This window comes from Scyliorhinus torazame, chromosome 19, assembly GCF_047496885.1.
Source record: "Scyliorhinus torazame isolate Kashiwa2021f chromosome 19, sScyTor2.1, whole genome shotgun sequence".
In the NCBI taxonomy this organism is placed as follows: domain Eukaryota; kingdom Metazoa; phylum Chordata; class Chondrichthyes; order Carcharhiniformes; family Scyliorhinidae; genus Scyliorhinus; species Scyliorhinus torazame.
Genome location: NC_092725.1, coordinates 145,175,062 through 145,202,759, shown reverse-complemented (window position 1 = coordinate 145,202,759; position 27,698 = coordinate 145,175,062). Strand labels below are relative to the sequence as shown.

The following is a 27,698-nucleotide window of genomic DNA, read 5'->3' as shown; positions in this document are numbered from 1 at the left end:
TGGGGAGATTTTGAAAATTAATTTCCAGTCAATTAATATTGGGTTGCTGTCAGGTGAAAATGTTGGAGATACTCAGTAAGCTAGGGAGCATCTCTGGAAAGAGAAAGAGTTAAAATTTTGGATCAATTCTAACAACAGCTATATCTCCCACAGATGCTGCCCGATCTGCTAAATATCTCCAGCCTTTTCTGATTTGATCTCAGATTGCCAGCATCTGCAGTATTCCGCTTGTGTTCTGAAGTTTAAAGTACACTTCCACTTTATAAGTAATGTAACAATTCACAGACACTATAAAATCAAGTCTAAAAAAAGACATTGATGCTAATTGTTTCATTGTGTGCTTTCAATGATTTCTGTGCAGAACAAAACACTTTGTTCTCTGCTTTGTTTCATAGAGAATTTTTAGTTTCCAACCAAAATCATTTAATAAGTTACTTATCAGTAGAATGCAGTGGCAATCAGCATGGATTTAAATAGCTTTATTGAATGCATTTCCATTTATTTGGGGGTCTTTATCCGAGCTATAATGTTCACCAGAACACAAGCTTTTGGCTTTATCTCCTGCACCCAGAGTTAAATGACTAACAGTGTAAGGTGGGGAAATAATGTAATTTTGTTTTGTATGACTATCAGGTGCAATACTCTGCTCTGGAATCTTCAGCAACCCCACCAGGCCGTCCTGCTCCAATCAGAACCTGTCAGCCATTTATTGGTCAGCAGTGATTTTGACATCAATACCGATCTAACCAATTGTAACTGCGTCTTGCGGTTTCAAAGAGCTGCTCGCTTTGTCTCATATATAATTGCCACAGAATGAAATGATCGTACTGAAGAACGAGAATCAGAGTGGACAATCCCTGCTTTGCTTCAGAAAAGTAAAATCGCTTTGGCATTGAAATTAAATCTTTCGCTTTTTATTTTAGGCACGTGGAGACATTTTACGGCATGAAACCGAGGACAGTTTTGCTGCTCACTGCACTGCTCTACATTGATGCTGCAGGTAGTTTCAATCATATATCATCTTTTGTGCTGTTTATTGGTAGGAAGTTGATCTTCTGTTTTGTCCTAGGCATCTTCAGTTATAAGTTGGAAAATATCAATTAAATAAAAAATCTAACAATATTGCATAATTCCATCTGAGCTCACAATATCCTCTATCTCAATAGATTTTACCAATGTGACCCCAATTTGAAAAACTTTAGCCTGCAGTTCATAGGATCCCTACAGTGCAGAAGAAGACCATTTGCCCACTGAGTCTGCACCGATACTCAGAAAAAGCACCTACCTAGGCCCACTCCCCATAAGCCTACCTAACTTGCAGATCTTTGGACAGTGGGAGGAAACCACAGACACGGGGAGAACGTGCAAACTCCACACAGAGTCACTCGAGGCCGGAATTGAACCCAGGGTCCTGGCGCGGTGAGGCAGCAGTGCGAACCACTGTACCACCGTGCCGCACAATTTCACAACGTGGTGGGGTCTTGCAAATCTATCAGCCGCTATGTAGGTGTGATTTAAACTACAGACTATTCTCAGAATAAAAGAGCCTTGCCTTTATATAGAGCCATTCACAAGCTCAGGATGTTTCGGAGCAGAATGGTGAAGGCACTGAAGAACTTTAAAGTGTAATCACCGTTGAAATGTACGAAATACAGTAATTTGCCCCACAAACAGCCGCCTGATAGTTACCAGATCATTTCTTTGTTTAATGATGTTCAAAGATAAATATTGTCTGGATCATTAGAGACAACCCCAATGCTCTTAGTGCCATGGAATCTTTCCTGTCAATCGGAGGTGGCAATCAGGACCTCAATTTAATATCTCCTTTGAAAGACAGCCTCCAACATTATAATTCTCCCTCCAGGCAGTGCTAAGATGGGCAATGTATTTTCACTGGTGTCAGCTTAAAATCTATGATCACCACAGGGAGTGGGTTTAAAGCTGCAACCTACAGACTCCAAGGTATGAGCTTTACAGCTGGCAAGGTAACCACTGTAATCCTTATATCCCACTATCATCTATTGATTATTTCAAACAATTTTGGAAAGTACTTTATAATGCAATTATATAATTATAATTTCAAATGTACTGAGGAACAATTATAAAACTGAATAGTGCATAGACAATTCTATCCCAAAGTACACAATTCTCATTCACAGGCCGCTGTGTGGAGCTTTATGTTCACTTACAGCTGGTTTGATGGGTATCTGCAGAGGTGACCATCAGCTGCCGTCTGCCAGCTCTGCTGAGCATTGTGAACTCGTCTGGATGTTATGTATAGAGGACCCACTTATGGCAGAGCAATAGGTTTGTGTGGCTGGGAGATTGTGATAATTCAGTCCACTGCAAGTTCAGTCTAACAGTGCCAGTTAGAGATTACAATAAAACTAAACTGGAATCACAGAGCTCCTCGTAGCCCAGCTGCCTCTTTCAATTAGTGCGGACAGTCAGATTTGAAAGCGGGTTTTAAAATAGCAGCAACATATTTCTGTGTATTTCCATTTTTAACTTTTAATTCTGAATCTGCCATTACAGAAAACAGTAACTGTTCCTCGAAGATACACCGTATATTTTTAAATATTAATTTGCGGGATGCGGGCCTCACTGGATAGACCAGCGTATATTGCCCACCCCTAGCTGCCCTTGAGTAGGTGGCGGTCAGCTGCCTTCTTGAATCGCTGCAGTTGTTGAGGTGTAGGTACACCCACAGTGCTGTTAGGTAGGGAGTTCCAGGATGTTGACCCAGCGACAGTGAAGGAACGGCGATATATTACCCAGTCAGCGTGGTGAGTGACTTAGAACATAGAACATAGAACGATACAGCGCAGTACAGGCCCTTTGGCCCACGATGTTGCACCGACATGGGAAGTCAAAAAACAAAAGCCACCTAACCTACACTATGCCATTATCATCCATATGCTTATCCAATAAACTTTTAAATGCCCTCAATGTTGGCGAGTTCACTACAGTTTCAGGTAGGGCATTCCACGGCCTCACCACTCTTTGTGTAAAGAACCTACCTCTGACCTCTGTCCTATATCTATTACCCCTCAGTTTAAAGTTATGTCCCCTCGTGCTAGCCATTTCCATCCGCGGGAGAAGGCTCTCACTGTCCACCCTATCTAACCCTCTGATCATTTTGTATGCCTCTATTAAGTCTCCTCTTAACCTTCTTCTCTCTAATGAAAACAACCTCAAGTCCATCAGCCTTTCCTCATAAGATTTTCCCTCCATACCAGGTAACATCCTGGTAAATCTCCTCTGCACCCGCTCCAAAGCCTCCACGTCCTTCCTATAATGCGGTGACCAGAACTGTACGCAATACTCCAAATGCGGCCGTACCAGAGTTCTGTACAGCTGCAACATGACCTCATGACTCCGGAACTCAATCCCTCTACCAATAAAGGCCAACACTCCATAGGCCTTCTTCACAACCCTATCAACCTGGGTGGCAACTTTCAGGGGTCTATGTACATGGACACCTAGATCCCTCTGCTCATCCACACTTTCAAGAATTTTACCATTAGCCAAATATTCCGCATTCCTGTTATTCCTTCCAAAGTGAATCACCTCACACTTCTCTACATTAAACTCCATTTGCCACCTCTCAGCCCAGCTCTGCAGCTTATCTATGTCCCTCTGTAACCTGCAACATCCTTCCGCACTGTCGACAACACCACTGACTTTAGTGTCGTCTGCAAATTTACTCACCCACCCTTCTGCGCCCTCCTCTAGGTCATTTATAAAAATGACAAACAGCAACGGCCCCAGAACAGATCCTTGTGGTACGCCACTTGTAACTGAACTCCATTCTGAACATTTCCCATCAACCACCACCCTCTGTCTTCTTTCAGCTAGCCACTTTCTGATCCACATCTCTAAATCACCCTCAATCCCCAGCCTCCGTATTTTCTGCAATAGCCTACCATGGGGAACCTTATCAAATGCTTTACTGAAATCCATATACACCACATCAACTGCTCTACCCTCGTCTACCTGTTCAGTCACCTTCTCAAAGAACTCGATAAGGTTTGTGAGGCATGACCTACCCTTCACAAAGCCATACTGACTATCCCTGATCATATTATTCCTATCTAGATGATTATAAATCTTGTCTCTTATAATCCCCTCCAAGACTTTACCCACTACAGACGTGAGGCTCACCGGTCTATAGTTGCCAGGGTTGTCTCTACTCCCCTGCTCTCTGTGGTCCCCTGGGCTCCCGTGCATCTTCCCCCCCTCTCCCCCCGCCCTATTGGCTGTTGGCTTCGAACGGGTCCTGGAACAAGTTGGTGAATGGCCTCCACGTTTTGCTCTCCTCTGACCCTCAGATAGCGAATTTGATCTTCTCCAGCTGGAGGAATTCCGCCAGGTTTACCAGCCAGTCTGCAGCTGTGGGTGGTGCTGCTGACCGCCAGCCGAGCAGGATTCTCCGGCAGGCAATTAGGGCAGCAAAGGCAAGGGTGTCGGCTCCCTTCCTCATGAATAGCTCTGGCTGGTCTGGTACCCTGAAGACTGCCACTCTCGTGCACGGCTCCACCCTCACCCCCACAACCTTGCACATTGCCTCGAAGAAGGCTGTCCAGAACCCGAGCAGTCTGGAGCTTGTTGAGTGTTTTGCTGGCCGGAATGGGAGTGCTGCCATGGTGAGGTCCGGACGGTCATTCTTGTACAGACGGACTCCTCCATCCTCACCCATTCCGTGTCTGGTTCCTTCATCCAGAACATGTGGGTGTGGTTGGCCGGGCCCCTCTGGCACCGCTCACATTTGTCCTCCACCTCCGGGAAGAACCTGCTCATTCGGGTTCTGGTCAGGTGCACTCTGTCAACCAGTTTGAACTGCATTAGGCTTAGCCTTGCAGATGAGCAAGTGGAGTTGGTGCTGTTCAGAGCTTCACTGCAAAGTCCTCACCCCATTTCCGTCCCAAGCTCTTCTTCCCATTTTTCCCTTGTTTCACCCAGTCGGGAGCGCGTCCTTTCTAAGAGTCACCCGTATATATCCTGCAGCTCCCCTTTCCCAGACTGTCCATGTCAGTAACTCCTCCAGCACTGTGCTTCCCAGACTGTCCGTGTCAGTAACTCCTCCAGCACTGTGCTTCCTGGGGTTCGTGGCTAAGCTGTCTTCTCCTTGCAGAGAAAGTTTTTGACCTACAGATGTCGGAGTTCCTGTCCATTTGGTAGTTCCAGTCTCTCTATCGTTGGTTGCCACAGCTGGTGGCCACGATGGACACCTCGGTCATGCTGCCTCATCTGGTTCCAGGTTTGGAGAGTGGCTACCACCACTGGGCTGGTTGAGTGTTTTGCTGGTGGGGATGAGAGCGTTGCCATGGCGAGGGCCCTGGAGGGTTGTTCCTGTACAGGAGGACTCCTCCATCCTGGTCCATTCCGTGTTTAGGGTCCTTCACCCACCTCCTCACTCTCTCGGCCATGGTTGCCCAGTGGTGGTATTGCAAGCAGGCCCCCCAAGTTCCTTCTTCTTTGTAATACCGTTTTGGGGATTTGGGGATTGTTCACCACCGCCCCCCCCCTCCCTCCCCCACGCCCCTACCCCACACACACACACACACACAAACAGCATGAAATCCCATTGAGAAGCAGCGGGAGTAGAGAATCCTGTCGTCAGTGAATGGTGCGTCACGCAGTTGGGGGCTGCCCTGCGTATATACGTTTGCCGATCCATCTATTCCCGCAACCTCTTAAATTGTACTACAAAGTTAGACTTTAGGAACGTTTAGCATAGTTGCATTCCCCGATCAGCGACACCCACAACCCAAGAATAAATGTATTAAAATGTACCTGATGAGGACTAATTTTCAGGTGGTGGGAAGGAACTAGCTTTTCAAAAGGGTTAACACACAGGCAATGATTTGCCGAATAACCACCCTTTGGACTATAATAGTCAACAATTCTGTGATTCTATCTGGGCCATGTTATGAAATCTGAATTTAGCTCAAGTCATTTGAGAACACCTTCAATAAATCATCTTTAAAAAGGCTGGTATTTTCACATTTACTCACTCCTCACTCCGTGTTGAGGAGTTGGGGATTTCATCTGCGGCTCAGTGACTGACATGAGACTTGCACTCTGGGTTTTTGGGAAGGTCCACTGGACCACATGCCAATCAGGCAAGGGCGAGGCCAGCAGTGGCCTTGCTCTGGAATCAAGGCCCCAGGGGTGAAGGTCCCACTGGCCTGGGCTCAGCAGCACCACACGGAAGGCCCTGGTTGCTGCAGCAAAACATCCACTGGAGTCCCAGGATCATGGAATGACCGAGGCCTAGCTAAGTCATAAGGGGGGGGGGGGTTTCGTTGAGTGGGGGGTTCACTGAGAGAGGGTTGTAGAGGGTCAGAAGCGAGGGAAGGGTGGCTCTCAGTGGAACTGCCCCTCTTCTCAATGCACAGTCCCTCAAAGGTCACAAATAGTTCAGTGAATGCCCTCAAAGTGCCCTTTGTTGCTTGACATCAAGAAGGGCCGTCCTCTGAAAGACATAAAAGTGACTGATAAAAGTTACTCTCCAAAACAAATTTCAGATTGTAATCGTCTGTCAGAACCCTTGAAATCTAGTTGAGAGCACTTTCCATTTCAGAGGTGCTTATTGAGCTTCAGTCTCGTCTCCAGAGAGATCCGGAATCTAGCCTCCCACATGCAGCCATGAGTAATAATGACCCCCATACTCCCCCCACCCCCGTGATGAATGAAGCGTGTGGCTAACAATGCCTCAAAACAGACAGGAGAGGGTCCAACCGGGCGGGAGGGCACCAGACATCAGTGTCCTCATCTCCTGAGAGGAACAGGCCCTGGAAGTCACGGGGGGGCCGAGGACAGATCGGTCACTGGCGTAGAGTTGGCGTACGCCGCAGAGGTGAAGATCCACTGGCCCCACCCAGATGACCTGTCACACGTGAGTTGTCAATGCTATACCGACTGACCCATCCCTCCCACTGACCACATGTCCATTCTCCCGCAGGATCTCCATCCAACGATGCAGACCCACTCCTGCCTCCCATCAGAACACCTCGGAGCGGAGCTCCAAAGAGACCATCGTATTCGTGGCACAGCTGTCGCCCCACCCTCCACCAGAACAGAGATACACATTGGTGGGTGACAGTAGCGACAAACAGCAGTGTCTTTCACCCTGGGACTCTCATTTACCCCTTACCACCCCCCCCCCCCCCCACCCCACATCCCGGTGCCCGGGGTGGTTCTTGATTCTGGGTTCTCCCGCCATCCTATGGCCTCGTCGTGCTCTCACTCAGGCACAATGCAGCAAATAAATCGCGCCACTGTATTGCTGTATAACATTTGTGTAATAATTTTATTTGGTCTAATTTTTCAATTGCACAATACACTGAGGCAGTCCGTACCACAAAATATTTCTTCAAAGACCTGTATTTATCCAGCTCCTCACATGACCACAGGGGGTGGGGGGTGGGGTACCAAATTGCCCAACAGCCAATGAGGAGCTGCTGAGGTGAGCAGTCACTGTTGTAATGTAGGAAACATGGCAGCCATTTAGGGCACAAAATACTCCCCAAAAAACATTGTGACAAGGACCAGATTCTTGGTTACTGGGATGTCGACTGAGGAATAAAAATTGGCCAAAACCTGGGGGAGAGCTCCTTAGCTCGCTTTTGAAAAAGCGTCTCAGGATCGTTTGTATTCACCCAAGAGGCAGATGGTGAGGCCGCAGTTTAATATCTCACCTGAGAGACAAATGACACAGTTCAGTCACATTGCAATGAGCTGAATTATAAAGATCCAATGACTCTAATGAGAAGGACATCAATGTGTTTATCTTATTTATTTTACAGCAACTGTCAGTATTTGGAATTCAGCAAGTCGACTAAATGAGAAGAAAATACAGTCCCTGCGTCACCATTTATCTGACAATGCTCAACTGAAATCTTACCCTCGTCCTGTTCCTGAGAAAAGCCAAGAGCTACGTTATTCCCATCCTTTACCTGAGAGCAACCCAGAGGTCCCTAAATCCCATTCCATTACTTTGCCTGACAACAACAATGTAAAGGCGCCTCACCCCCATTCCGGAGCTTTGCCCGACAGCAATGCCATAGCTTATTATCCCTATCCTTTGCCGAAGAACAACAAACCAGATTCGCCTTTTCGCCGTCCTCATCCTCTGCACCCTCAGAACAAACCAATTTTTACCCAAGATTTTCCTCGTCCCTATCTTGTAAGTCCTCCACATAACTATCCTACCAAAACCAATGTGATTATTCCTGAGACCCGTCCTTACCCTCATTCCTATCCTCATCCCTATCCCTTTGTGGACAAAAACAAATTACTGCCTTTTAACTATCCGGAAATGGATCCCTCTTCAGAGCATGAGTCAGAAGTAGAAGCGTCCCATTCTCCGGAGAATGCGACAGATATGGAACCTTATGCTTCCTTAGAGGATGAGCTCGAGCAAGACATTGATTCCTCTGCAGAGGACGACACAGAAAAGGACATGTATCTTTCTTCAGAGAACGAGGTGCAAAAGGAACCTCCTATCACTGCGACCAATCTCCATGTCAAGCAAGCATCTTGTTTAATTGGGTGGATTTATAATAATCAATTATCTGCCTGTTACAACTTTTTCCAAGTAAAAATGACTTGGATACAAGCTGAGGTAAGAGTCTGGATGTGCTTATTATTACTTCACTTATTAAAATAGCTTTAATAAGAAAGAAAATAACATAAAATAATGTTCCATTTCTTTTTGTTTGTATGCGTCTGATTAACAAAGTCCACTCTGTCGCACATGCAATATTATCTGCAAATTGTGCGGTATTTTAGAAACATGGGGGTTACATACAGAGCCTTTCTGGTTCTTGAAAACCTTGCAACAAGTAATTGATACTAGTGATATAGGATTACTGGATTTCTACAGCAAAGCTTCACTATAATAAGTAGCTACGTGTGTAAAAAGCGCGGGAGGAGAGAGCCGGGACAGCGAAAACAGCGCGAGAGGAGAGAGAGCCGGGACAGCGAAAACAGCACGGGAGGAGAGAGCCGGGAGATTTAAAAAGCGCGGGAGGAGAGAGAGCCAGGACAGCGAAAACAGCGCGGGAGGAGAGAGCCGGGAGATTTAAAAAGCCCGGGAGAGAGCCGGGACAGCGAAAACAGCGCGAGAGGAGAGAGAGCCGGGACAGTGAAAACAGAGCGGGAGGAGAGAGACGGGAGATTCAAAAAGCGCGGGAGGAGAGAGCCGGGACAGCGAAAACAGCGCGGGAGGAGAGAGCCGGGACAGTGCTGGGAGAGGTGAGTGCACAAAAGGTGTGGCAGGAGTGCCTTTAGTCACAGAGAGCTGATTGGAACAGAGTGCATCTGAGTTTAGGTGAGTGACTGAGTTCGGGTGAGTGGCTGTGTTTTTGTTGGTGTTCGGGTTTATCCTTAAGGTTATATCAAAAATGTAAAAATAATAATAATTATTTAAATTAATTAACTAAATGAATATGGCTGGACAGGCGATGTGCTGTTGCTGTATGATGATGGAGCTGGTGGATCCCATTGAGACCGTCAGTGACCACATCTGCAGCAAGTGTTGGCTGCTCGAGGAACTTTGGCTCAGAATTGATGAGCTGGAGACCGAGCTGCACACACTGCGGCACATCAGGGAGGGGGAACATTACCTGGACTCTTTGTTCCAGGAGGCAGTCACACCCGGTAGAATAAGTACTGTTAATTCGGACAGTGGTCAGGGACAGAGTGGTGTGACTGCAAGGGAGGCAGGTAGGGGGATCCTGAGTTTAGGAGTTGAGGAGCCTCAGCCCTTGACCTTGTCCAACAGGTATGAGGTACTTGCTCCCTGTGTGGATGAGGAAGAGGGCTGTAGGGAGGATGCGTTGACTGACCACTGCACCGTGGTACAGGAAGCCATTCAAGAGGGGGGAGCAAAGAGACAAGTGGTAGTTGTAGGGGATTCTATAATTAGGGGGATTGATGGTATCCTTTGTAAGCCAGATCGAGAGTCCCGCATGGTATGTTGCCTGCCCGGTGCCAGGGTGAGGGACATCTCTGATCGGCTTGAAAGGATTTTGGAGAGGGAGGGGGAGGATCCAGCTGTTGTGGTCCACGTTGGGACTAACAACATAGGTAAGACTAGGAAAGCGGACCTGTTTGGGGATTATCAAACACTAGGGACTAAATTAAGGAACAGGTCCTCCAGGGTTATAATCTCTGGATTACTACCCGAGCCACGTGCCAATTGGCATAGGGTTGAGAAAATTAGGGAAGTTAACACGTGGCTAAAGGAGTGGTGCGGGAAAGAGGGATTCCATTTCATGGGGCATTGGCATCGGTACTGGGCAGGAGGGACCTGTACCGTTGGGACGGTCTTCACCTGAACCATTCTGGGACCAGTGTTCTAGCGAATAGGATAAATAGGTTGGTCACAAGGACTTTAAACTAGCAAGTTGGGGGGAAGGGAAGTGTAAAGCTATGGACAGTATAATGGTTAATGGAGATCTAGGCAGCAGGTTACGTGACAGGTTATTATGTAGAGATATGGGTTCAAAGACGAGGAAAATTAGGAGAAAGGGTAAGAGGAAAAATAAATTGCGAAAAGTTACTGATCAAAGTGTTAGGATTCATAACAAAGACATAAAAAACAGCATAAGTGTACTTTACCTGAATGCTCGTAGTATACGGAATAAGGTAAATGAGTTGATGGCGTAAATCATCGTGAATGACTATGATTTAGTGGCCATTACTGAAACATGGTTAAAAGATGGTCACGACTGGGAGTTAAATATCCAAGGGTATCAGACTATACGAAAGGATAGAATGGACGGTAAGGGCGGTGGTGTAGCTTTGTTGTTTAAGGATGGCATCCGGGCAATAGTAAGGGATGATATTGGTGCTATGGAGGACAAGGTTGAATCAATTTGGGTGGAAATCAGGAATAGTAAGGCGAAAAGGTCACTGATAGGAGTAGTCTATAGGCCACCAAATAGTAACAGGATGGTAGGGCAGGCAATAAGCAAAGAAATAACGGATGCATGGAGAAATGGTACAGCGGTTATCATGGGAGATTTTAATCTGCATATCGATTGGTTTAACCAGGTTGGTAAAGGCAGCCTTGAGGAGGAGTTTATAGAATGTGCCCGGATAATTTCCTGGAACAGTATGTAATGGAACCTACAAGGGCACAAGCGGTCCTAGATCTGGTCCTGTGTAATGAGGCAGGATTGATTAATGATCTCATAGTTCGGGATCCTCTTGGAAGGAGCGACCACAATATGGTGGAATTTAAAATACAGTTGGAGGATGACAAGGTAAAATCAAATACGAGTGTTTTGTGCTTAAACAAAGGCGATTACAATGGGATGAGAGAAGAACTAGCTGAGGTAGACTGGGAGCAAAGACTTCATGGTGAAGCAGTTGAGGAACAGTGGAGAACCTTCCGAGCGATCTTTCACAGTGTTCAGAAAAGGTTCATACCGACAAAAAAGAAAGACGGTAGAAAGGGGAAAAATCGACCGTGGATATCTAAGGAGGTGAGGGAGAGTATCAAATTGAAGGAAAAAACATACAAAGTGGCAAAAATTAGTGGGAGACTAGAGGACTGGGAAGTCTTTAGGGGACAACAGAAAGCTACTAAAAAAGCTATAAAGAAGAGTAAGGTAGACTATGAAAGTAAACTGGCTCAGAACATAAAAGCAGATAGTAAAAGCTTCTACAAATATATAAGACAAAAAAGAGTGGCTAAGGTAAATATTGGTCCTTTGGAAGATGAGAAGGGAGATTTAATAATAGGAGACGGGGAAATGGCTGAGGTGCTGAACAGGTTTTTTGGGTCAGTCTTCACAGTGGAGGACACAAATAACATGCCAGTGACTGATGGAAATAAGGATATGATAGGTGCGGATCTTGAGATGATTGTAATCACTAAGAAGGCAGTATTAGGCAAGCTAATGGGGCTAAAGGTAGACAAGTCTCCTGGCCCTGATGGGATGCATCCCAGAGTGTTAAAAGAGATGGCTAGGGAAATTGTAAACGCACTAGTGATAATTTATCAAAATTCACTAGACTCTGGGGTGGTCCCAGAGGATTGGAAAGTAGCAAACGTGACACCACTGTTTAAAAAAGGAGGTCGGCAGAAAGCGGGTAATTATAGGCCGGTAAGCTTAACTTTGGTTGTAGGGAAAATGCTGGAATCTATCATCAAGGAGGAAATAGCGGGGCACCTTGAGGGAAATTGTCCCATTGGGCAGACGCAGCCTGGGTTCATAAAGGGTAGGTCGTGTCTGACTAATTTGGTAGAATTTTTTGAGGACGTTACCAGTGCAGTAGATAACAGGGAGCCAATGGATGTGGTATATCCTGATTTCCAGAAAGCTTTTGACAAGATGCCACACAAAAGGTTGCTGCATAAACTAAAGATGCATGGCATTGAGGGTAAAGTGGTAGCATGGGTAGAGGATTGGTTAACTAACAGAAAGCAGAGAGTGGGGATAAATGGGTGTTTCTCTGGTTGGCAACCTGTAACTAGTGGGGTCCCTCAAGGATCAGTGTTGGGCCCGCAGTTGTTCACAATTTACATAGATGATTTGGAGTTGGGGACCAAGGGCAATGTGGCAAAGTTTGCAGACGACACTAAGATGAGTGGTAAAGCAAAAAGTGCAGAGGATACCGGAAGTCTTCAGAAGGATTTGGATAGGTTAGGTGAATGGGCTAGGGTCTGGCAGATGGAATTCAATGTTGCCAAGTGTGAGGCTATCCATTTTGGGAGGAATAACAGCAGAATAGATTATTATTTAAACGGTAAGATGTTAAAACATGCTGCTGTGCAGGGGATTAGATTATGACGAGAGGTTGAGTAGACTGGGACTGTACTCATTGGAGTTTAGAAGGATGCGGGGGGATCTTATTGAAACATATAAAATTATGAAGGGAATAGATAGGATAGAAGCGGGCAGGTTGTTTCCACTGGTCGGGGAAAGCAGAACGAAGGGGCATAGCCTCAAAATAAGGGGAAGTAGATTTAGGACCGAGTTTAGGAGGAACTTCTTCACCCAAAGGGTTGTGAATCTCTGGAATTCCTTGCCCAGTGAAGCTGTTGAGGCTCCTCCTTTAAACGTTTTTAAGAAAAAGATAGATACCTTTCTAAAGGTAATTGGGCAGCACGGTAGCATTGTGGATAGCTCAATTGCTTCACAGCTCCAGGATCCCAGGTTCGATTCCGGCTTGGGTCACTGTCTGTGCGGAGACTGCACATCCTCCCTGTGTCTGCGTGGGTTTCCTCCGGGTGCTCCGGTTTCCTCCCACAGTCCAAAGATGTGTAGGTTAGGTGGATTGGCCATGATAAATTGCCCTTAGTGTGGGGTGAGGTTACTGGGTTATGGGGATAGAATGGAGGTGTTGACCTAGGGTGGGGTGCTCTTTCCAGGAGCCGGTGCAGACTCGATGGGCTGAATGGCCTCCTTCGGCACTGTAAATTCTATGAATTCTATGATAATCTATGATAAAGAATAAAGGGATTTGGGGATATGGTGTTCGGGCTGGAAAGTGGAGCTGAGTCCACAAAGATCAGCCATGATCTCATTAAATGGCGGAGCAGGCTCGAGGGGCCAGATGGCCTACTCCTGCTCCTAGTTCTTATGTTCTTATGTTAAGAATGCAACTAAATAATGCAAGATATCAGATTCAGTCCTCTTTTTGGACTGGATTAATAACTGCAGCGGCGTTACCTCTTGTTGGAGGAACGGATCACGTGATAATTCCGAAAGATTGATCAATAGAATAAAAGAACGAGCAGAGTTGATTTAATCATTGCTGCACAGGTCGGCACTTTCAGGAAAGGCGGATAGACGGTGGAGTGCTGACAAAATCAGAGCTTGGATAAGGTTAAGATTTTTATATTCTTCAAACTTCATTCCTTGGCTTCGAAGCAAGACTTGAAATTGTTGTCCAGCGAGAACTCCCAGGATTTATCTCTAAATATATAATTAAATGTGTAAATATATAATGATTGACTGGTCAATCTCCCAGGATTTTGCGCATGGTGCTCAGAATCAATTCCCTCCCACTTTCTGGTGTGGGATGTCCCAGGCGGGCAGCAGACAAATTTCGTTTCACCTCCTCAGTTGCCTAATTGTAGCGTTCCGCCAATGGGCCGCACTCTGGTGGCCGATGAACACTCCAATAGCAGCCTGCTTCGTTATCACATGTCCGGCCAGTCTGCACCTTGGCAGCTTTGCTCCTGTTAAATAGGAGATGCACCCCATAGAAGGAAGCTGTCAATACTACAATCATCTCCAAGAAGACATTAAATAGATGAAGTCCAGTGGAGGAGAGAGGACTTTGAAGTTCATGGCTATAGTGCTCAAGGCCCCAGTAGTGGAAGTTGAAAGGGGGAGAGAAGCCAAGAAGCTAGAGGCTTTGGGGGCATGGGGGCACAATTTCCATGGACATATTGTGGCCTGAGTGGATGCTGTCCTCTCTCTTCACAGGTCTAACTGATCTCCACTGCAAGCTGCCAAATTTACCTGGCTTTGTCTGGCTTCTCATAGGGAGCTCTTAGCACTGATCTAAAGGGATCGGGAGGATAGCAGACACACATCAGAGCAATCCTCCAGAGCCCAGGCACCTCACAACAATCCTGCTGGAGATATTAGTAGTTTTGTCTTTATTGAAAATGGGTGGGAAGCTGCGGCCACATTAAAGGTGATGGAATGGAACATGAGCAATGAAAAATAGATCACACAACATTTTATTTCAATTTCAAGATGGCGTGTCAAAACTATGCAGCAGGCACACATCTCACCTCCATCCACGGCGACGATGACAATCAGTTCATTCGAGGTTTGATAAAGCAAAAGAATCCAGCGGAACCGAGTGCTTGGATTGGTCTGAGTGATTGCCACAAGGTAAAGCTGATGAAATGATTGGACATTTACTGTCACAGCAACATTCATATATTAACCAATCATCTCCCTGTTTCTCCAAATATCATCGTTTACCATGAATGAAGCAACAGAATTTGTAATATAAATAATCCAGACAATCACAGCACCTCACTCTAAACCAATCCCCCTCCCACATCCCCCACCCCTCCCCTGGACCCCAATCGCAGCACCGCCCTCTAACCCGCCCCCCCCACTGTCCCCCCCACCCCTCCCCCCCAGACCCCAGACAATCACAGCACCTCACTCTAAACCAATCCACCCCCCTACATCCCCCACCCCTCCCCTGGACCCCAATCACAGCACCGCCCTCTAACCCCCCCCCCCCACTTTCCCCAACCCCCACCCCTCCCCCCCTGGACCCCAGACAATCACAGCACCGCACTCTAAACCACCAACCCCCCCCCCCCGCCCCCCTCCACCCCTCCCCTGGACCCCAATCACAGTACCGCCCTCTACCCCCCCCCCACCCCTCCCCCCTGACCCCAGACAATCACAGCACCGCCCTCTAACCCCCCCCACCCCTCCCCCCCTGGACCCCGGACAATCACAGTGCCGCACTCTAAACCAACCCCCCCCTGCCCCCCCCACCCCTCCCCGGACCCCAATCACAGCACCGCCCTCTAACCCCCCCCCCACCCCTCCCCCTGGACCCCAGACAATCACAGCGCCACACTCTAAACCAACCCACCCCCTGACCCCCCCACCCCTCCCCGGACCCCAATCACAGCACCGCCCTCTAACCCCCCCCCCCCACTGTCCCGCCCCCACCCCTCCCCTGGACCCCAGACAATCACAGCACCGCACTCTAAACACCACCCCCCCATGAACCCCCTCCCACCCCTCCCCGGACCCCAATCACAGCCCCGCCCTCTAACCCCTCCCCTGGACCCCAATCGCAGCACTTTCCTCTATCCTCCTATCCCGCACCTCCTCCTTCCCAAGAAATCCATCCTATGTTATCCAATTATTGGAATTGCTCTTTCTTGATTCCAATCTTATCTCGATGAAGATTGTTATGTACTTTGTAACATACCATCCAGTTACCTCGAGAAACCCCAAACACCCATCCTTGCCCCTTTCTCCCACATCGACAAGCTGCCTTGAAGTGAATCATTCAAAGAAACATTGACAATACTGAGTTCTGTTTCTCCACTATCTCTGTAGACAGCTCCACTGATTGAATGATGTTAGATTGCTGGCACCCAGTCCTGGCTGAGACCCAGGTTGGAATTATTCCATCTGGGATGAAGGCATGAGGCGGGGGTGGAAACGGGGAGTGTTTGCCACTGCAGAGGCCAATGGAAAGCCACGCCATCACCTCCAGCCCAAATCTCACTAATTATACACCTGGGCGTTTAACGCCATATTCCCTGGTGCGGTGGTCACGATACCATGCGTGCGGCCAACATATCTGGGTGCCATGTAGAAATCATAACCAACTTCACTCATGCATCAGTGAAGAAAGAAGATGGATCTCCAGGAACACTCTGAGACTGGAAAGTGGACCTCCTTAATGAGTGAATCTGAAGATCCACCTGGAGATGCCCCCCCACCAACTTCATTCAGCAGCCCAGGATTGCTGGCTGGCCTCCATTCCGAATGCCATCCCCAGGATTGCTGGGTGGCCTCCATTCCGAATGCCATCTCCAGGATTGCCATGAGGTGTGAACCTGGTGAACTTCACTTCATCGATGAAATTGGGGTATGTCAATGCTGCTTTCACTGAGATTTAAAAGCTTTCCTGTGACATATAGATCCTCCTCTGACTCTCTGGCCAAGCTGGTGCCCCGAGGCAAGACCAGGTGGAAAGGTGGAAGACATATACAATATTTTTTGGGGGGGCTCAAAGCTACCAGAGGAAGGCTGGAGTGTAATAGGAAGTCAGGGAACTTTGTGACAATGGGGTGAATCTGACGGGTGATATTGGAGATTGGAAGCTGGCTTCCCATTAAGAAGTCCAGAAGTTCCATTATTACCTTGGAATAACACTTTGAAAAATAACACTTGAAAAAAATCCCTCGGGGAGAGGTCTGAGGCATGTGGGAGGAGCCAACAACTAAAACTTTGGCAGATTGAAGGTGGGAACCCGGATAATTATCTGCTAAAGACATCAAGATCAATGTTCATCTGAGCACTGTTGTTGTGGGTCCAATGCCCATTGGCGGACTATTGCTCCTTTACTAATGGTGCACATTCAGGTGAGAATCTCTTGTTTTGGAGATAGATTTGAGTCACCCTGATTGGCCGTGTGTTTCTGTAAAAGCATGAAACAGCCAAAGGCCAGAGCTGTTGGACAGAAGCTACATGTGCTCTACAAGAATCAATATTCCCATGTTAATGACCATGGCTTACAGGGTATAAAGATCATCATGTCATTGGAACAAGGCTAGCCCAGTGTCGAGGCTAAACTGACATTAGCCTGACTGAGGTTAGAACACATGGGTGCACTCACCCTGATCCACATCCTCTTTGTAAATGCACAGTCATATTGGAGCGGGGTGTTCGGCCACATGTGGACCTTCAGGATGTGCTTCCACTGCAAGGGGTGACCTCGGGTGTCATGTCTAGATTGAGGGCAGCCCAAATGGGCTTCACACTGGTTTTCTAGCTTGCAGATGGAGGGAGAACCTTCAAAGGTAAGGTGCAATGATGTCTCAAATATATTGGTCAACAGACACAAGGAGAAGTGGAAAATGCAAACTGCTACCTTCTTGATAACTTGGAGATGACTGGAAGCACCATTATCCTGAGGTACAAGAACCCTGTGGTCCCAGAAAGATCTGAACATTGATGTGGAAGGACCAAATCCACTAACATATTCTGTTCTATCAAGGATCATCAGAAGATGCAGTTCATGCATGGAGATCAGTGAAAGACAGAGCTGCCAATGCCTTCGCTTGTCTAGGGATGTGATATAACTCATATTTGCTGCATTCTCCATGAGGATTCACATTGCAAGGTCTTGGAGATCATCGAATGACAGTATCCCTCAAGGTTGCTGCAGCCCTTTGACCAGTGGATCGTTCCAATATGGACCTTGCAGTATCTCCTAATCAGTAACTCATAAATACAAAAGGGAGGTGATTGATGCCCGATTCAATTACCTGCAGTTCCACATGGGCAAAGCAAGCTAGACGGCTAGAACTGTGGGAATTGCTGCACTCATATGACCTTGAGAGCTCTCTGGAAGCAACCAATGTGATTGATAAACTAAAAGATTTCACTCTCTAAACGTTCAGTGATGATAGAATGCGGATCATGCATGTTTGTGCTCTATACCCTGCGGGCTCTCATGGTTCTTGCATCGTGAGTCACTTGCATGGACATTGATATCTTTAAGGTCCCTCAGGGGGTAGATGGTTAGTTCTTTGATGGAGTCTTTGATACACTAAAATGCTGGAGATAGATATCTGACAAACTTCTTCATTCTTCATTCAGTCTGGTGACTGCTTCTGGCAACTCTGTCTGATGTTCCCCTGCCTGTATTTACATCTCCACTGTTAGTCTTAGGGCTGATTTGAGAGGCTCATCATCGGACTCCACCAGACCAGCTGTCTAGCCAAGTGACAACTTGACTGGGGTCTGGTTTAGCTCAGTGGGCTGGCCAGCTGGTTCATGATGCAGGGCGAGGCCAGCAGCGTGGGTTCAATCACCGTACCGGCTGAGGTTATTCATGAAGGCCCCGCCTTCTCAACCTTGCCTCTCGCCTGAGGTGTGATGACCCTCAGGTTAAATCACCACCAGTCAGCTCTCCCCCCTCAAAGGGGAAAGCAGCCTATGGTCATCCGGGACTATGGCGGCTTTACAATCGAGAAACAGCAGAGCAGACAATCACTGATTGCCCTGTGATGAGATTCAACAAATTCTTCACTGATGCGTGATTAATGAGCTGAAAACTCACCTCACCGCCAGGCAGGAGTCAATCTTCCCATCCATCATCACGTCTAAATCGACAAAATGGAAAGCTCCAAAGTTATCATAGGCGGGATTCTCCGTTCCTGACGCTGATATCATGATCGTCAATCGGGAGGAGAATCCCTTCTGACGCCCAAACCGGGGGCGCCGCCGGTTTGATGCCAGTTTCTGAGTCTCCATCCCCTCTGAAATGGCGCCATCGCTTCACGCGCCAGTTGGAAAGGCGTTGGCGCGTCATCAGAAGCCCCTCCCCAATGCTCCGCCCCCGATGGGCCAAGTTCCCGAAGGCGTGGAACACATCTGCTATTTTTTTTCATCGACCCCACATGGCGGCTGCAGACTGTATCCAGTGCCGTCACAGTCGGGGGTGGGCGGGGGGGGGGGGGGGCTTCGGCAAGGGCTGGGGGACTGATGGGGGGTAGTCTGCCACGGACCTGGCCATTCTCCAGCCGTTTTTGCCGTGGGAGCCGGGGACCGGTGTGGCTGTCAGCTCCCCGATGGTCCCAGAATCAGGGCAGCTGTTGCAACGTTTCTTCTGGTGTAAAATGCAACAATTCCCCCGCCGCCATCAGCATTTCGTCTGCAAATGGGGGAATCCAGCCCCTTATTTTCCCTTCCAGGCACTAATTCTGTAACCTTGGCATCAATTCTCCCCCTGATCTCTCAGGCTAACCAGGACCAAACTGAATTTCTGATTCTTTCCCAAAAATTCACAAAGATTCTTCCCCATCACCACTGCGATCCCCACAAACACCTTCAAACTCAAACTTTACTTCCCTCTGATTTTGGCCTCTATTGGTTTCTTCCACTTCCTTTGCCTTACGATTGACAACAGCGCCTTCAGAAACCTAAAGCTCGTGATCTGTGATGCTCTCCGCAAACCTCTTCACTTCTTGTTTATCCTTAAGGTCATCCTCATGCCCTCTTGAATCACTTTTTGCTCACCCAGATCACCCCCTCTTTGGATTCTTATCTATTTTTTGACAGGGGATTCTGAGGAACATTGCTCACGTTCCTGTATAAACACGGGTTTTGTTGTACGTGTCGTGGTCGAGGCGTAACGTTCCCAGTGATGCTGACTGTAATTTCCAGCTTCATGTTGTGACTGATATTTTGATGGATATTGATATCCTGAATAAAATTATTTCTGATGAAGGAGGGCACTTATCTGTGGACTGATGGATCCATGTTGGATTTCGGAAAATGGTGTGAAAACCAACCTGACGATGAAACAGAGATCGAAAACTGTGTGAACATCAATTCTGAAGGTACATTCAGATTGTAAACTGTTTTATGATGTCTCATACTTGCACATGAATTTCAGAAGCATGAAGGTGTCGGTTCACATTTAGTATGATTCTGAGTCGTAGAATCCCCACAGTGCAGAAGGAGGCCATTCGGCCCATCGAGTCTGCACCACCCCTTGGAAAGAGCACCCTACATAGGCCCATGCCCCCACCCCATACCCGTATTCCAGTAACCCCAGCTAACCTTTTGGATGTTAAAAGGCAATTTTATCATGGCCAATCTACATCTTTGGACTGTGGGAGGAAACCGGAGCACCCGGAGGAAACCCACGCACACACGGGGAGGACGTGCAGACTCCGCACAGGCAGTGACCCAAGGTTGGAATTGAATTGGGGTTCCTGGGGCTGTGAGGCAGCAGTGCTAAACACTGTGTCACTGTGCCGCCCAAATAGTTAGAACGGAATAGAATCTCTACAGTGCAGAAGGAGGCCATTTGGCCCATCAAGTCTGCACCGACCCTCTGAAAGAGCCCCCTACCTCGGCCCACTCCCACACCCTATCCCTGTAACCCACCTAACCTTTTAATAGAACATAGAACATTACCGCGCAGTACAGGCCCTTCGGCCCTCGATGTTGCGCCGACCTGTGAAACCACTCTAAAGCCCATCTACACTATTCCCTTATCGTCCATATGTCTAGCCAATGACCATTTGAATGTCCTTAGTGTTGGCGAGTCCACTACTGTTGCAGGCAGGGCATTCCACGCCCTTACTACTCTGAGTAAAGAACCTACCTCTGATATCTGTCTTATATCTATTTCCCCTCAATTTAAAGCTATGTCCCCTCGTGCTAGACATCATCATCCGAGGAAAAAGGCTCTCACTGTCCACCCTATCCAATCCTCTGATCATCTTGTATGCCTCAATTAAGTCACCTCTTAACCTTCTTCTCTCTAATGAAAACAGCCTCAAGTCCCTCAGCCTTTCCTCATAAGATCTTCCCTCCATACCAGGCAACATTCTGGTAAATCTCCTCTGCACCCTTTTCAATGCTTCCACATCCTTCATATAACGCGGCGACCAGAATTGCACGCAATATTCTAAATGCGGCCGCACCAGAGTTTTGTACAGCTGCAACATGACCTCATGGCTCCGAAACTCAATCCCTCTACCAATAAAAGCTAACACACCGTATGCCTTCTTAACAACCCTCTCAACCTGAGTGGCAACTTTCAGGGATCTATGTACATGGACACCGAGATCTCTCTGCTCATCCACACTGCCAAGAATCTTACCATTAGCCCAGTACTCTGTCTTCCTGTTGTTCCTTCCAAAATGAATCACCTCACACTTTTCTGTATTAAACTCCATTTGCCACCTCTCAGCCCAGCGCTGCAGCTTATCTATGTCCCTCTGTAACTTGTAACATCCTTCCACACTGTCCACAACTCCACCGACTTTAGTGTCATCTGCAAATTTACTCACCAATCCTTCTACGCCCTCCTCCAGGTCATTTATAAAAATGACAAACAGCCCCAAAACAGATCCTTGTGGTACACCACAAGTAACTGGACTCCAGTCTGAACACTTCCCATCAACCACCACCCTTTGTCTTCTTCCAGCTAGCCAATTTCTGATCCAAACTGCTAAATCTCCCTGAATCCCATGCCTCCGTATTTTCTGCAGTAGCCTACCGTGGGGAACTTTATCAAACGCTTTACTGAAATCCATATACACCACATCAACTGCTTTACCCTCATCCACCTGTTTGGTCACCTTCTCAAAGAACTCAATAAGGTTTGTGAGACACGACCTACCCTTCACGAAACCGTGTTGACTATGTCTAATCAAATTATTCCTTTCCAGATGATTATACACCCTATCTCTTATAAACCTTTCCAAGATTTTGCCCACAACAGAAGTAAGGCTCACTGGTCTATAGTTACCGGGGTTGTCTCTACTCCCCTTCTTGAACAAGGGGACAACATTTGCTATCCTCCAGTCTTCTGGCACTATTCCTGTTGAGAAAGATGACGTAAAGATCAAAGCCAAAGGCTCAGCAATCTCCTCCCTAGCTTCCCAAAGAATCCTAGGATAAATCCCATCCAGCCCAGGGGACTTATCTATTTTCACCCTTTCCAGAATTGTTAACAGCTCCTCCTTATGAACCTCAAGCCCTTCTAGTCTAGTAGCCTGAATCTCAGTATTCTCTTTGGACACTAAGGGGCAATTTAGGGGCAATTTATCACGGCCAATCCACCTAACTTGCACATCTTTGGACTGTGGGAGGAAACCGGAGAACCCTGAGGAAACCCACGCAGTCACGGGGCAAAACTGCAAACCCCGCAGACAGTGACCCAAGGTTAGAATTGAACCGGGGTTCCTGGCGCTGTGAGGCAGTAGTGCTAACCACTGTGTCACCTGATGAAATGAGATAATAGGGTCCATTTTCACCCAACACTGGGCACCATAATACTTGGCAGTCCAGAAGTACAAAGGTGGATATTTAACCAGCATTATAATGAGAAACTACCTGATTTGAGCTGTACATTATTAGTATTGAGCTTTTGTTTAAGATACATGTTGATTCTGAAGAGTTTCTCTATGATTGTAGTGTCCGAATATCTGTCAGGTAAAATAATTTTTAAGATGGCCGGGATTCTCCATTCCGCGATCGGCCGCAGAATGGAGCGTCCCCCGAAAAATGGGTTTGGCGCCGGGCACCAGAACCTTCGTTCTGACTGACGGAGGATCTAAGCATTTACTGCCATGATAAAAAAGGAAGTGAAACCACTTTGCTCCTTTGATGTGGTGAGGAGCTGTCAATCATAGCAAGAGTATTCATAAACATTACGGTTAGCATCGAAGCAGAGTATTTGAGATGCATTTAAGCATGAAGGGTAAGATCAATAAGCAGTCCGCCAGGCGGTTCCGCCTGATCCATTAAACTGGCAATCACAGTGAAAGGTATTTCACTGAGAAATTGAATGGAAGTTTAGCATTTCAAAGGGACTCAGGGGATTTGAAGCCTTTTCAAGTGTTGTGGTCCTTCCAGGAAGCCTCTGACATTGGTCACAGCTGCTGTTTTGAAGGCTTTTGTCTGAGGGAGCAGATGTTAGGAACGTGTTTCTGCATTGCTTCCTCAGTGAGCTGCCTGGACTCAGATTTGAAACCCTCCAGGAGGATGCTGTTGATCCGAACGCTGCCCGCCATCGCCATGCCAAAGTGATCTTCAGGTTGGCCAGGGCTGGGAGGGGCAGATGGGACCCTGGACCCGGGGCTCCCGGGGTCAACCCGTCGCCCTCAGCCCGAGCCCACCCACCCTCCAGGACCTTTGACCCCCCCCCCACACACAGCCTGGCAGCAGCAGTGGGGCATTTTAACAGAGTCTTGACCCTCTTGACACCCCTTGGGGTCAGCGATGCCAGGCCCGGTTTCACTGCCAGGGTGTAGGTGCCAGGGGGCAGTGCACGATTGGCAATGCCGGGGGTGGGGACTGACCGGGGTGTCTGATGTGGTGTCCCGAGGGGGTCTGGTGGGGTGGCGGCGGTTAATGAGGATGCTGGGAGGCAGGTTTTTCTTTGTGGGGATAGAGGGGGCCTGCCGGTTTTGTGACCAGGCGACCGCTCAAAATGGCAGCCCGATACCAGGATTCAGCTGGAATACGGTGAACCCACCCCCATGCATAAATTTGCATCGTTAAGGAGTGAGACTCGCACCTAGGTGCTGTTCCCAGTGGCAGCGCCGACTGGCTACCATTCTCCAATAGTGAGAGCACGTCGGGCTGGATTCTCCGATTCTGCGGCTATGCCTGCAGGATCCGTCTGGTCTTACAACCAGAAAGTCGGCTCCATGCCCGCACTGATGCTCCGCCCGGTGGGGGGCTAGCAGCCGGGCCGCGTAAAGCTCCCGGCTTTACCTGCAGCTACGGCCGCAGAATGGCTGGGTCCATGGCTGCCCATGCACACAGTGGAGACCTGCGGCAGCCGCCCTGTACAACATGGTGCCAGCTTTCCACGGAACCGGCCTGCCAAAAACTGTGCCCTGTCACCCACCACCAGTCCCCCCAGACCCCGCCTCAGCCCCCTCAGCCAGCGGAACGGCTTCCCCCCCCACCCCCCGACTGTGGCGGCTGGACACAGTCCGCAGCCGCCACACGAGGTCACTCAAATTGTGAGGACATGTGTCCCGCACCATTGGGGACTTGGCCCATCCGGGGCGGAGCATCGGGGAGGGCCTCAGGTGACATCCTGAGGCCGTCCCGACCAAGTGCGTTTTTGACGGAGCATCATATTTTGCGGATGCACGGGGGGTTCTCTTCCCGCGTCGACCATTGCAGAGCCCGACAGGGGCCTGGCGCGGAAGGAAGATCGTGGGATCCCCCCGGGTTCAGATCCCCTCGTGCCCTTCCGAGCACCGCCCACGCCGACTTAACTGCCAGGTCCCGCTGTGTGGCACCATACGTAACCCACGTCGGCGGGACTGGCCAAAAACGGACGGCCACACGGCCCATCGGGGCCGGAGAATCACCGGGGGGACCGCTGCCATTGGCCCCTGACCAGCATGGCGGGAATCCCGCCCCCGCCCGAAAAACGGCGCCGGAGAGTACGGCAGCTGCCGTCGGGGCTGCGGGGCTGGATTCGTGCCACCCCCCCAGGGATTCTCCGACACCCCGCCCACAATGTATCAATGACCCTTTGACAAAGCTGAAAGACAGAGAAAGTGGGAAATATTTATACCGTGGGGGATGAGGGAATGAAAGATGAGTCAATGTAGATGTGGGGGGGGGGGAAGGGGGAAGCAAAGGGGAGAAAAGGTGAGAGGGGAAATAAAATAGGGGGGGAATATATAAAGAAAGACAAGAAAGAAATAAAAGGTAAAAGACAGTTGAAATGAAATGGGATGAATACAAATGGGTCGAGGTGGGGCTGATCATCTGAAGTTGTTGAATTTGATGTTGAGACCGGAAGGCTATAGCGTGCCTAACCGGAAGGTGGGATGTTGCTCCTCCAGTTTGCGTTGAGCTTCACTGGAACATTGCAGCCGGCCAAGGACAGACATGTGGACATGGGAGCAGGGTCTTGTGTTAAAATGGCAAGAAACGGGAAGGTCAGGGTCCTGAATGCGCTCAGACTGAAGGTGTTCAGCAAAGTGTTATGGGCCAGGGTTTAGAGAACCCCAAAGTGTATCATGGAGTTCACCTGACCCACAACTTTTACTAGATTGTGGTATGGGGAGCACACGGCCCACTCTACAGGTGTGGTACAGCAGAAATGGAAAAGTATTTTTTAAAGCAAAACAATGTTTATTCTGTGAACTCAAGTTAACCTTTTTAAAACATACAGTGAACATCATAGCAACCATCAATTCAAATACAACCCCCAAAGACTACAACACTAAGTAATCCTTAATAAAATTCCCAAACAACATCCAGAAGACAAAAGACCCCTTTAACGCAGAGATCGGGTTTAAATTCTCTAATGAGAGAAGTTATCCCTTTGAAATCACCCAAATGAACACTATTCAGCTTGTAGAGAGATCCATGCACATCTGCTGGCTTTCACTGCAGCTCTTCTCTCTGAAAACAAAACTAAAACCTCACTCTGTAGCAGTCTGCTCAAAAACGAAAGTAAAACAGACAGACCGCCCAGCTCCACCCACACTCTGACATCACTGCAGTAATAAACACCCATTTCTTAAAGGTACACCCACTACAGCTATTCTATAAAAAACACCCATTTCTTAAAGGTACTCTCACATGACACCTCCCCCAAAAGAAAAAAAAATAAACCAACAACTTCAAGATGGTTTCATTTTTCAACTTTTCACTATTCTTCAAGAAACGCACACAGTAAATATACGTTTTCGTTTCAAAAAAACAACACACGCAAACAGGTAGAATAATATCGTCCATTTTTGTTCTTTCAACTGGAATCCTTCTCGATTGACAGTCTCTTTGAACAAGAAGGTCTCTGCACGATCCATCCTTCCTCTACGCCTCAGCATTTCTCTTTAAAGTCAGATACTTTAGTTCAATCTGATCACAGAGCCCTTTGCAATTCTCCAACACAGGAGCATTGGTTATCACAGCTTTCAGGCCGTCAAATGCCTGTTGAAACTCCGCTGTCCACTGAAATTTTTTGACGTTTCTTCAGCAAGTCCATCAGTGGAGCAAACACGCCACAAACATTTTTCACAAATGTTCGATCAAATCCACTCATGCCAAGAAATCCCATTATTTCCCTTTGTCTTGAGGATATTGGAAACTCCTCAATAACTGTTGTTATCACATCCCATTCGACCCTGTCCATTTGTATGGCACAGGAAGGTGACTTGGGCTTTTCCAAATGCACTTTTGGCTAGGTTTATCACCAAACCCGCCTCCTGAAGTCGATCGAATAACTCCATCAGATGTTTTAAATGTTCTTTCCATGTCTGGCTGAAAATTACCAGATCGTCGATATATACCGCACAATGGGGTAATCCTGAAACGACTGTGTTAGTTAACCGTTGAAATGTGGCTGGGGCGTTTTTCATGCCAAATGGCATAACTTTGAACTGGCATATACCATCTGGAGTCACAAAAGCTGAAATCTCCTTCGCCCTTTCGGATAAAGGTACCTGCCAGTAACCTTTAAGTAAATCCAATTTAGAAATAAAAGCTGATTGTCCCACTTTCTCAATGCAATCCTCCAAACGTGGGATAGGATAAGAGTCCGTTTCTTGTAACTGCATTTACTTTTCTATAGTCCACACACAGCCGTTGGGTACCGTCTGGTTTAGGTACCATCACTATGGGTGAGCTCCATTGGCTGCAACCCACTTCAATTATGCCATTTTTAAGCATACGCTCAATCTCTTGGTTAACCTGTGCCAATTTTAAAGGGTTAAAGTCTGTATGGATGTTGTTTGATTGGAACAGCATTTCCCACATCTACATCATGTATAGCCATTTTAGTACTTCCCAATTTATCTCGACAAACTTGCCCATGTGATATCAATAACTCTTTCAGGTCAGTTTGTTTTTCATCTGGAAGGTAGCTAAACAATTTATCCCAATTTTTAAGAACACCCTCATTTTCCAATTTAATTTGAGATATGTCAAATTCACAGTCATCTGGATTTGGTTCGTCACTTTGACTTAGAATTATTATGTTCTATGTTCTATGTTCTAAAACCTCCTTTTTCTCTCCTTCCCTTTCTTTTTAAAAAAAAATATATTTATTCAAAGTTTTCAACAAAAATGTTCAACCATTTAAACCCCGCCCCTCGTAACAAAAAGAAAAAGAGAAGGAACAGAACAAAATGAATGAAATGAAATGAAAATCGCTTTTTGTCACGAGTAGGCTTCAATGAAGTTACTGTGAAAAGCATAAACATATCAATCCAACATAATACAGAACTTGTACAATGGGTTCCTCCCGCACATATTGACTCTCCCATACGTTTATGTTTTTCCTTTTTCAAGTGCCCCTAGGAAAAACCCCTTCCCCGTCCACCCATATACCCCCTCCGAAAGAGACACCCCCCTCCACTCCCCACCCCCTCCCCCCCGGGTTGCTGCTGCTGACCGACCTCCTTCTAGCGCTCCGCGAGATAGTCTAGGAACGGTTGCCACCGCCTGGAG

General features: G+C 47.7%; 1 protein-coding gene across 3 annotated transcripts in view; it reads left to right on the top strand.

Moving 5' to 3' along the window:
* Positions 1-508: 508 nt before the first annotated feature.
* Positions 509-27,698, top strand: part of LOC140396585 (uncharacterized) — a 43,654-nt gene continuing 16,464 nt past the window's right edge. Inside the window, exons 1-5 of one of the 3 annotated variants that reach the window (XM_072485375.1) lie at positions 509-594; positions 924-1,000; positions 7,812-8,629; positions 14,730-14,870; positions 19,981-20,092. In XM_072485375.1, the coding sequence (XP_072341476.1) occupies positions 578-594; positions 924-1,000; positions 7,812-8,629; positions 14,730-14,870; positions 19,981-20,092 (1,165 nt within the window). In that variant the 5' untranslated portion in view covers positions 509-577. Of the gene's footprint in view, positions 595-923; positions 1,001-6,969; positions 7,098-7,811; positions 8,630-14,729; positions 14,871-19,980; positions 20,093-27,698 lie in introns of those variants that run through there. The other 2 variants (XM_072485376.1, XM_072485373.1) reach the window with 2 other exon arrangements.